At 37.3% G+C, this 9,801-nt stretch overlaps 1 protein-coding gene across 1 annotated transcript; it reads right to left on the reverse strand.

Moving 5' to 3' along the window:
- Positions 1 to 229: 229 nt before the first annotated feature.
- Positions 230 to 5,455, reverse strand: LOC143863557 (small ribosomal subunit protein uS2-like). Its single transcript, XM_077374266.1, has 5 exons — positions 5,204 to 5,455; positions 3,396 to 3,658; positions 3,064 to 3,261; positions 1,114 to 1,330; positions 230 to 569 (listed from the first exon to the last, which is right to left on the reverse strand). The coding sequence occupies exons 1-5, from the start codon at positions 5,328 to 5,330 to the stop codon at positions 469 to 471; spliced, it is 906 nt and encodes a 301-aa protein (XP_077230381.1). The 5' UTR covers positions 5,331 to 5,455; the 3' UTR covers positions 230 to 468.
- Positions 5,456 to 9,801: the final 4,346 nt, after the last annotated feature.

Here is a 9,801-nt window from a genome sequence, read left to right on the forward strand (position 1 = left end):
TACAAATATTGGTTTCGAGTCGCACAATCAGTTTCAGTCCCCAAATCCAAACAGAACAGGACCAAAAGATGAAAGTCCAGTGTGGGCAGTAGACCTTTTTACCCTTATTTCTCGGATTTCACTTTATCACTCTCACCAGAGTATAGAAAAAGTACATTTTCACTTCCTGTGCCCTATGACACACAAGAAATACTACTAAATCATTCCAATAGAAGCCTATGCCATCAGATAAAAGCAAGCAAATCCTCAGTTTCTTATTACCATTGAAAAAAGTAATAAAACCAAAACATCCAACTTACCTGTATGTCTATCAAAAGAAAATACATTGCTCAGAAAAGAGAATGCTTAAAAACTAAGAATTCATAAGAGCTTCCCATAAAACTACAAAACAGATCTAAATAACAAAATTCCAAACAAGGGCATCTGCTGCAGGGTTCAATTAAAAACCAAAATTCAATATAAATTTCTTCACTCCCAGCTTGTGGCCCCAGTGACAGGAGGAACATCTAACACAGGAGAGACCATCGGTGGCGGCGCAGCAGCTGTATCCCATCCGTCACCTGCTACCACTGTCGTCCATGACAGAGTTGTGTTAGTATAGTTAATAAATACTAAACAGTCATGATGATATGGAAGGGATCAAGAATATAAACAATATTCTCCCAAACATAAGAAATAAAAATAAATTGTTACAAGGGTTATTCCAGGAATCAGTAGATTCTGAAGTGGTCCGCAACCAAGAGTAATAAATAACCTATATTTTAGAACCCAAAGTTTCTAGGAACCACGAAATTCCAAAGCAGAAGGGGCACCACCCAAGGAGAATCTTCCTCCCACTATATATGCTTGCCTTGTCCATTCTATGGCCTTCTCATATTAATCTTCTAAGGCTCTGTTCGTTTAAGATTATGGCAACCGATTGTTAGCCACAAACCTATTATCAGACTCAAATTTAAATGTAATTTTGAGTCCAATAATAGGTTTGGGGCTCACAATCGGTTGTCACAATCTGAAACGAACAGGCCCGAAGAATAAACCATTGAAATCTACAAAATTAAACCCTTCATCTTTAGAAATTTAAAGAGATCAGAGTAAGGCAGCAATTATTCTGACCTGGAGGTGCGGTCCAGTCAACCCCAGGAACAGAAGGAATGGCAGGAGGAGCAGCCACATCCGCACCCCACTGAGTGTCACCCATTTGGGTTGGCCATTGATCTCCTGCAAGAGCAGCTGCTGAAAATTCAGGGACACCGTAATCAGGGGCCGCAACAACATCCTCTTCATCTTGTTCTTTGGCCTCTTCTGGCTCTCGATAGAAAAACAGATCAACCTGTATACACACCAGCAGCAGCAGAATCAAAATCAATCTGTTCTCAAAAACAAATCAGTAAGAGGTACGAGCACAAGGATTAAAAAAACATAGAAAAAAGTGGAGTCAAGAAAAGGAAGAGGTTTTAAAACTAAATTCCACAATTAGTGAAAAGAATGACATATTTCACATGGATTCATTAAGGGGCCGTTTGAGACGCGGATTTTAAAATCAAGGTTTTTAGTTTGAAAACAGTGTAAAAGAGGGTTCATGATCTGGCTGCTGTATGCTGTCTTGGCAGCGTTTCTTGGATTTTAAGTAAGAAAACCACATTTTAGAAATCTCAAGATGGGGGAGAGGTTTCTAAAATGTGGTTTTCTTACTTAAAATCCAAGAAACGCTGACACGACAGCATCCAGCAGCTTGCTCATGAACCATCTTTTACACTATTTTCAAACTAAAAACCAAGATTCTAAAATCCGAGAATCCAAACGTCCCCTAAGAATCTAATTCAAATCAGAATAGATCTGTCAAGGGGATATTTAGTCATTATGCAAACCATAAAGGGTGCTGGAGCCTGGACACTATTCTTAAACTTAAGGTATCATGGGGGGGGAATACGATCAGTATGGTCACACAGGCTTATTTTGCACCCAATTTAAAAAACATGGATGCCTTCTACTGCTGAAAGATTTCAACTATTTAATCACCAGAATGGCAGGGATATCAAACAGTACCAATAAATAACAGATCATTTTATTACTAACTAAAAAAACGATGAACATTGAGCAGGCAATGTTACCTGGAAAGCGGTTCGTTCCGGTACGTGGTACGGGAATGTGGTACGATGGTAGCCCGGTACGCGGTACGATGAGGGTATATATATATAATTTCATATATTTTTACAAGATGTCATTCCATTGTACACACTACATACATTTAATACACAAAATATAAAAAACTCATGTATGTCATACATATTTTTTCAAAAAGAAAGTTCCCGTTGGAATATATGAATATCCTTCCATAGTCCATACCATATCCATTTAATAAAAAAATAAAAAAACCTCATGTATGCCCTACATATTTTTTTCAAAAATAAAGCTCTAGTTCCAATTCATCCCAAAATATATAAAATTTGTAGCTCTCTCTCTATCTCTCTCTTAGTCTATATGCATCTCTCTCTTTCTCTCTCGCGGGTCGCCGCAGTTAGTTATTTTTTGTGATCCGGGTCGCTAGCGAACCACATTTAGGATCGTGCGACCCCGGATCACGGATCGGAGGGCGGATGGTGAATCCGGTAACTATGAGCAGGAGGCCAAAAAGAAATTTTTTTTTTCCAAATTTCATCCAAGTTTCTGCTCGTTTGAGACAGAAACAGCAAGAGATGTTTTTGGGTCTATGTGATCCAAAAGGGAAGTAAGTTGAAAGCCAATGTGGCAAGAGGATGCCTACCAAATGCATTGTCAATCGAAATTTGACAGATAACTTGCCCAGCATCAACGTATTTTCAACCAAACGGAGATTAAAGGTTTACAAGGCAGAAAGGGAATCTTAATCAATATTTTTCCTTCCTTTCCTTTTTTTTTGCAAACTGGGAAAACACCCATGAATTCAATGTTGCAATGAAGTAACATCAATTGACCCACCGGCTAAACTAAACTTCACTCGACACCAAAGAACTTCTTTTCTATGTAAACAATAAACTAAAAATAAAAGGTAAAAAGAAGTTGTAATTCTCCCCTGATTCTTACCATCACATCCCATTTATGTCCCGGAAGAATAGTACCACGCATCTGCAAAACCATCCTGGCTAACAACCAGAATAGACACCCAATGCTGTGCTTCCCCTTGTTGTTGGCTGGAATGCCAACGTCAACATACCGCATAGGAGAATCTGTGTCGCAAAAAGCAATGGTAGGAATGTTTCCAAGTGCAGCTTCCTTAATAGGCTGCAGGAAATTTAAAGCTAACATAAGATTCAAAGAACACATGAGATTGTCAATGTAACACATTGAGATTATACTATAGTGGAACCATTCAAAAAAACAAAAAAAAGGAAGAAGATTATACTACAGTGGTTTACCTGGTGATCAGTTCTAGGGTCAGTGAGGATGAGAAGGCGAGGCTCACTGAATGATGTCTGAAGCTGATTCGTAAAGGTTCCAGGTGTGTGACGGCCAGCAATTGGATGTGCACCGGTATACTGTGCAAACTTAAGAACAGCCCTCTGACCATAAGGTCTTGCAGATTGAACAATTATGTCCTGAGGGTTTTCAATAGCAACTATAACCCTGGCAGCCAACTGTAGTTTCTCCCATGTTTTACCAAGGTTTATGATGTAGATACCTGATCATCAAAAGCCAATGATGAATTGCAAACAGAGTTAGGAATAATCTCTCCAAATTGTCGCAGAACAAAGTTTTAACTGGTTAATGAATATTCATTATGTTCTTTATTTCGCAGAACAAAGTATTAACTGGTTTTGAATATACATTATATTCTTTATTTGTCAAATCTACTGGTACAATAAAATGGGCATTTGATACAAACGTTAGCACTTTACAGAAGTAGCTTCATATGCAATAGTGAGGATGCATGCAAATATTTTTTAGGATAAATGAATAAAATCCCATTAATATGCAACAAATTCTTCAGTCTATATATACAGTAGATATTAAGTTCCATAACTTAATATGCTACATGCATTGCTATCTATCATTTCAGAGAGAGAGAGAGAGAGAGAGAGATGGACAACAAACATTACTCCTAACCAACATTATAGAGATTAACGCGTGCATAGTATAATAGATACCATCAATAAACAACACATATTACAGCATATTTATATACTGTATGGAAAACTTACAATATATATCACATGTTATTACTAACTACGATTATGTATATTTAGTCTTCACAGGTTGTTTTAAGAAACCCCTGTTACAACCAGAACAATATAATGAACTGATGATTGCCACAACAAGAACTAAATCCCAATTCTCCTCAATTGTGTACAACGCAACAACACATGGACATGGAAATTGGACAAGATAACAAGTTTAGATTAAAGCTGAGCACCGAATTCCCAGAAAGTGGGTAGTTAATGGAAGACAAAAAAATCAAAGGTGCATCTTTTGGGCTTCATTCCACATTTCTTATATTTCTTTGAGCATTTCTTATATTTCTTTTGGGCAGTCACAATTTGAACAATGTCAAAACAATCATGGGTCAAAATGAATTCTCCAATTTCAGTGCTATAAATAGCACAACTTTTTTTTTTTTTTTGAATGGTATAAATAGCATAACCTGATACCCAGATTTAAAGTTTAATTAATCAACTTCACACACCCTAAAACATTTTCACATATACGCTTGTTAGTAATGCAAAGTAAATTTAAAAAATGACTTTCTCAGTTAAAGTCTAAGTTCCACAACTTCAACACAAAATCATGTTTATCGGCATGAAATGGATAAAGAGCGAAAGGTCTGATTCTCCCTTTGAAAAGCATTAAGTCTTTCACCTTTCGTCTTATTACCCTCGATATCCCCATGAGGCATAAGCACATAAAATTTCTACAGGGCCTTCAAGATCTGAAGTGAATCATATCTGTATTGCCCATAAACAATCTCATTATTACTAGTTATCATCTCAAATTCCCTTCTTCCTAATCTCACAATCTACAAAGGTCGTTAGAATTTCGGCATCAGCAACGTGAGCACGTTTTCTGCTCTCAATACTTTAATTTTACAATTTACCAACAGATCTAATCTACTACTATCTATAGACAGAAAATAAATCAAAGAAAGCCCAGATTGACGAGAAAGAAAGAAGATAGCGAGGAATTATAAATAAAAAGATAAAGAGAGTGAATTAAGAAATAAGATGTTTACCGTCTGTTCTACGTTTGAAAACGTAGCGCTCCATCTGGAAATCGCAGTTCTTGGTGCCGAGATGAACATCGGCGGCGAGCATCATCTGAATGTCGGCCTCCTTTTGCGTTAATCCCTTCGTCGCCATGCCTATTTATTTACTGCTTCTTGGGAGAATGTTCAAACCCTAGCACCTCTCCTTCTCTCTCCTCTCCAACAACGCCACGCCTGTTAGGGTTTCTATCCACCCCACTCTTCTCCTTCCTATCCTTTAAATAGGGAGGTACAATGACGAATAAAGCCTATACAATACATAAACGCCTGTTAGGGTTTCTATCTAACCCTAAGTGTTCATTTGATGAATTGATCCAAGCCGTTCATTCGCTGGGCCACAACCACAACGTCAATATGTTGTGTTCCAGAAATCAGCTGCATAGGATGGTCCTAAGTCCTAACCTCGCTCTCATCTATTCTATGGAAATGATTTTTGGGGCACAACCATATTCACGTTGTGGCCCCAAGAAATGAACGGTTTGGATCATTGAGTAGACCATACATTAGTACTTGAAAAATACTAGACCATATGGCCTCTCACCATATACAAAAGCAATCCCATCTACTGGATAATCTTGACCATCCATTTTTGGCCTAATGAAATCTTTGGAGGGAATTTTATGGGTACGGGTTGACATTTGAGTGACCCGTCAAAATTGACCCGCGGGTAACCCAATCCGCAAAAACAGGGGTTGCGTCGGGTGAACCCACGGGTACCCGTCAAGATGGCAAACAGCCTGGCACGGCACGACCAAATGAGGCTCGGATAGCCCCGCGAGCCGGGCCAGGCACGGAAGGGTTCATGGGCCGTGCTGGGTTTTTTATTTTTTATTTTTGAATTAAAACATTTCTCGGAACTCCGTGGGATCCCCACAGAATTCGGAGAAATTTTTTTGAAACAGAACATTTTTTGGAACTCCGTGGGATTCCCACGGAGTTCTGAGAAAGTTTTTTTTTTAAACAGAACATTTCTCGGAACTCCGTGAGGATCCCACGGAGTTCCGAGAATTGTTCTTGGTCCCCCTTTTGTCAATTTCATTTACAATAGTAATTTAAAAACAAAGATCGATTGTGCCCGGAATATTTATTCATGAACCCGGGCGGTACCTTTAAATTTTATTAATATCAAATATTATAACAAGAAAATAGGAGTTGAGGAGAACATAGAACATTGCCTCTAACCCTTTAAAGGAAAAAAAAGAGAAAAAAAAAATACAACTTTGAAATTACAATAACTTCTAAATTAAAAGTCTTCAGCAATCTTCAGATGATGAGCTTGAGCCTTCCGGTCCTTGTATCCTAGCATCTGCATCAAGCCAGTCCTTCAAGCACACACATATCTCCAATGTTTTTTTATGACATTTTGGTTCTTTTGTCTTCTAAAACCCTATTACCTGCACTAAAAGCGAACTCTGATGCTACTGTAGACACCGGGGGGTTAGTAGATCACGTGCCATGACGGATAGCACTGAATATGTTTTTTCATTTGCTTTCCACCAAGGCAAAATTTCAAAAGTTTCTCATTCTTCGGGATTGATATAATGTTCATTTTCCCCATACAATGATAATTTATTGCAAGATGCTTCACCAACACTACTAGGTTTTGCTATTTTTAGGCTTATTAAAGTAAAATTTGGATTATTTTTAGGCTCCGAGCTCGTAGAATAACTGAGTCTTCTTTGTCCATGTTCCACCTCATATATATGATACATAGACCTTAATAATGATTTAATTTCATTTATATTATTCCCTGAATCTTCAGGATCATTACCGAAGTTATTATTGCACTCTTCTAATAAGACATCTAAACCTTGTAACTTAAACTTAGGGTCTATTACTGTAGTGAAGGAATATAAAAGTATAATTTCATTAAAATATTTTTAAAATTTTGCCTCCATGACTTCAATTATTTGTTCATGTCTTTCAGTTCTATTTTTTTTTAAAAGTAAGCGTGATGTTATATAAGTTACTTATAATTATGTTTGAGGTTGGTTTATAAACAGCAGAAATAGCATTAGTTGCAGTATAAAAAACTTCAAGAAAACTCATGAAACCCTCACAAGTGTTCCAACCTGGGAGACCTACAGTGTAACGGAGAGGTTGAGGTATATTTTTATTACCAAATGATTGAATTAAATTTTTATATAGGAGGCAATGTTTCAACATTTAAGTTGAATTCCACCTATGTCTAACATCTAATTTGAATTTAGAAAATCCTTTTCCATAGGTGTTGCATAATTTTGCAAATTCTTATCTTCTAGACATTGAAGAATTGATAAATGTAATATAAGTTTTAATATTTTCTATTTGTGGGTCAAAAAGAGTCAAACTATCTTGCACAGCCAAATTTAAAATATGGCATGCACATCTAATATGAAAAAATTTCCCACTTAAAATAGGTTTCAATTCAGTTTTTAATAACTCTACTGCGGAAGTATTATTACTAGCATTATCTAGAGTTATAATTTTTTTTTTATAATATTATATCCACGAGCAGTATTTAAAATATGTGTTGATATAACATTTTCAGTATGTGGGTAATCAAAAAGACTAAAGCTAATAATTCTTTTTGTAAAAGCCAATTAGAGTTGATATAGTGTGCGGTTACACAAATATATGAATAACCATTTTTGGTACTCAAATTATTGGAAGTAAGTGTAATTTTCCCATTAAATCCTTCAAAATATGAAATCCGTTGTTGTTTACGTTCATTAAAAAGTTTACAACTGTCTGATTTTAGAGTATTTCTATGTACCATTTTAAAAGCAGGATTTAAAGCTTGTTTAGCATATTTTTCAAAACATTTATTTTCTCCAAAAACAACTGGTTGTTCGGAGTGTATAACGTATGCGGCTAGTTCTCTTCTATTATTATCAATAGAGTAGGAAAATGTTCCTACTGAACTAGACGTGTGACTTAGTTGAGTTTGCTTAGGGTATAATGGGCAATGCTTTTTCTACAAGCGTCGGCATGCCTTTTTAAGTGGCCCGTTTCACTCGAAACATTACAACTAAGATCCCTTTTACAATGTTTACAAACTGCTCTAATTTCTACTTTCCCATCGGGACGTCTTATGTCTTCACGAGTGAAGGTAGACCAAACAATTGAAGTTCTACCCCTTTTAACTTTAGAGCGAGAAAGAGCTTGGCTCCCACTAGCGGTAAGGTTGGATTTATTTTGGACTTCAAATTCAACCTCATCTTCACTCTACTGACCTTCAAAACAAGCTTCCCTTAACTCATAATTGCCCATGACTTGGTTGCTGTCATGTCCGCCTCCTTTTGTGATAATCCCTTCATCGCCATGCCTATTTATTTACTGCTTCTTGGGAGAATGTTCAAACCCTAGCACCTCTCTCCTTCTCTCTCCTCTCCAACAACGGCACGCCTGTTAGGGTTTCTATCCACCCTACTCTTCTCCTTCATATCCTTTAAATAGGCAGGTACAATAACGAATAAAGCCTGTACAATACATAAACCCTAAGTGTTCATTTGATGAATTGATCCAAGCCGTTCATTTGCTGAGCCACAACCACAACTTGAATATGTTGTGTTCAAGAAATCAGCTGCATAGGATGGTCGTAACCAAGCTCTCATTTATTCTATGGAAATGATTTTTGGGGCACAACCTATTCACGTTGTGGCCCCAAGAAATGAACGGTTTGGAGTTTGGACCATACATTACTACTTGAAAAAAATACTAGACCATATGGCCACTCACCATATAAAAAAGCAATCCCATCTACTGTATAATCCTGACCATCCATTTTTGGCCTAATGAAATCTTTGGAGGGAAATTTGCGGGTACAGGTTGACATTTGAGTGACCTTTCAAAATTGACCTACGGGCCACCCAACCCGCAAAAACAAGAGTTGGGCGGGTGAACCCCCCCATTTATTTATTTCTTCCCTTTTTTTGTTTTTTTTTTGTTTGGGTTCAAGTCATCAAGTGGCTGGAATAGTGGAATTAAAATTAGAAAAGAACCAATGGTTGAGATTGGATTATTTGTTTTTTCTAAGTCTCTTCTATGTATGAATACACCCCTTATTTTCCAAAATGGATGGTACAGCCCACACCATAGGATGATCCAAACTGTCCATTTGATGGGCCACAATGTAAATAGGCTGCGCTCAAAAAATCATTACCGGAGATGATTCTAACCCTCCGATCTAAAGAGGAACTCACATTATGGAAACTTCTATAGGTCAGATGGTTGGGATCATCCTATGGAAATAATTTTTGGGGCACAACCTATTTACGTTGTGGCCCATCAAATGGACGGTTTGGATCATCCTATGGTGTAGGCTGTATCATCCATTTTGAAAATTAGGGGGTGAATTTATCACTGAAAAAAAAAAAAAAAAAAAAAAAAAACACTTTTATTGGCAAAAAATTACGGTGCATTTTTTACCCAACCCGTTTGACCTGCACCCGCGTGTCGCGGGTAACCCAACCCAACCCGCCCGTTTGCCAGGTCTAAAATAAAGCAACAGCCAACAAGGATTATTGTAGCCAAATCAATCCAGTTCGTGGGCAGACGAGCCGAGGCGAGTGGACTCAGATTTG

Source organism: Tasmannia lanceolata, unplaced genomic scaffold, assembly GCF_043159265.1.
Source record: "Tasmannia lanceolata isolate RefF3 unplaced genomic scaffold, GAP_Taslan_0.1 ptg000044l, whole genome shotgun sequence".
In the NCBI taxonomy this organism is placed as follows: Eukaryota; Viridiplantae; Streptophyta; class Magnoliopsida; order Canellales; family Winteraceae; genus Tasmannia; species Tasmannia lanceolata.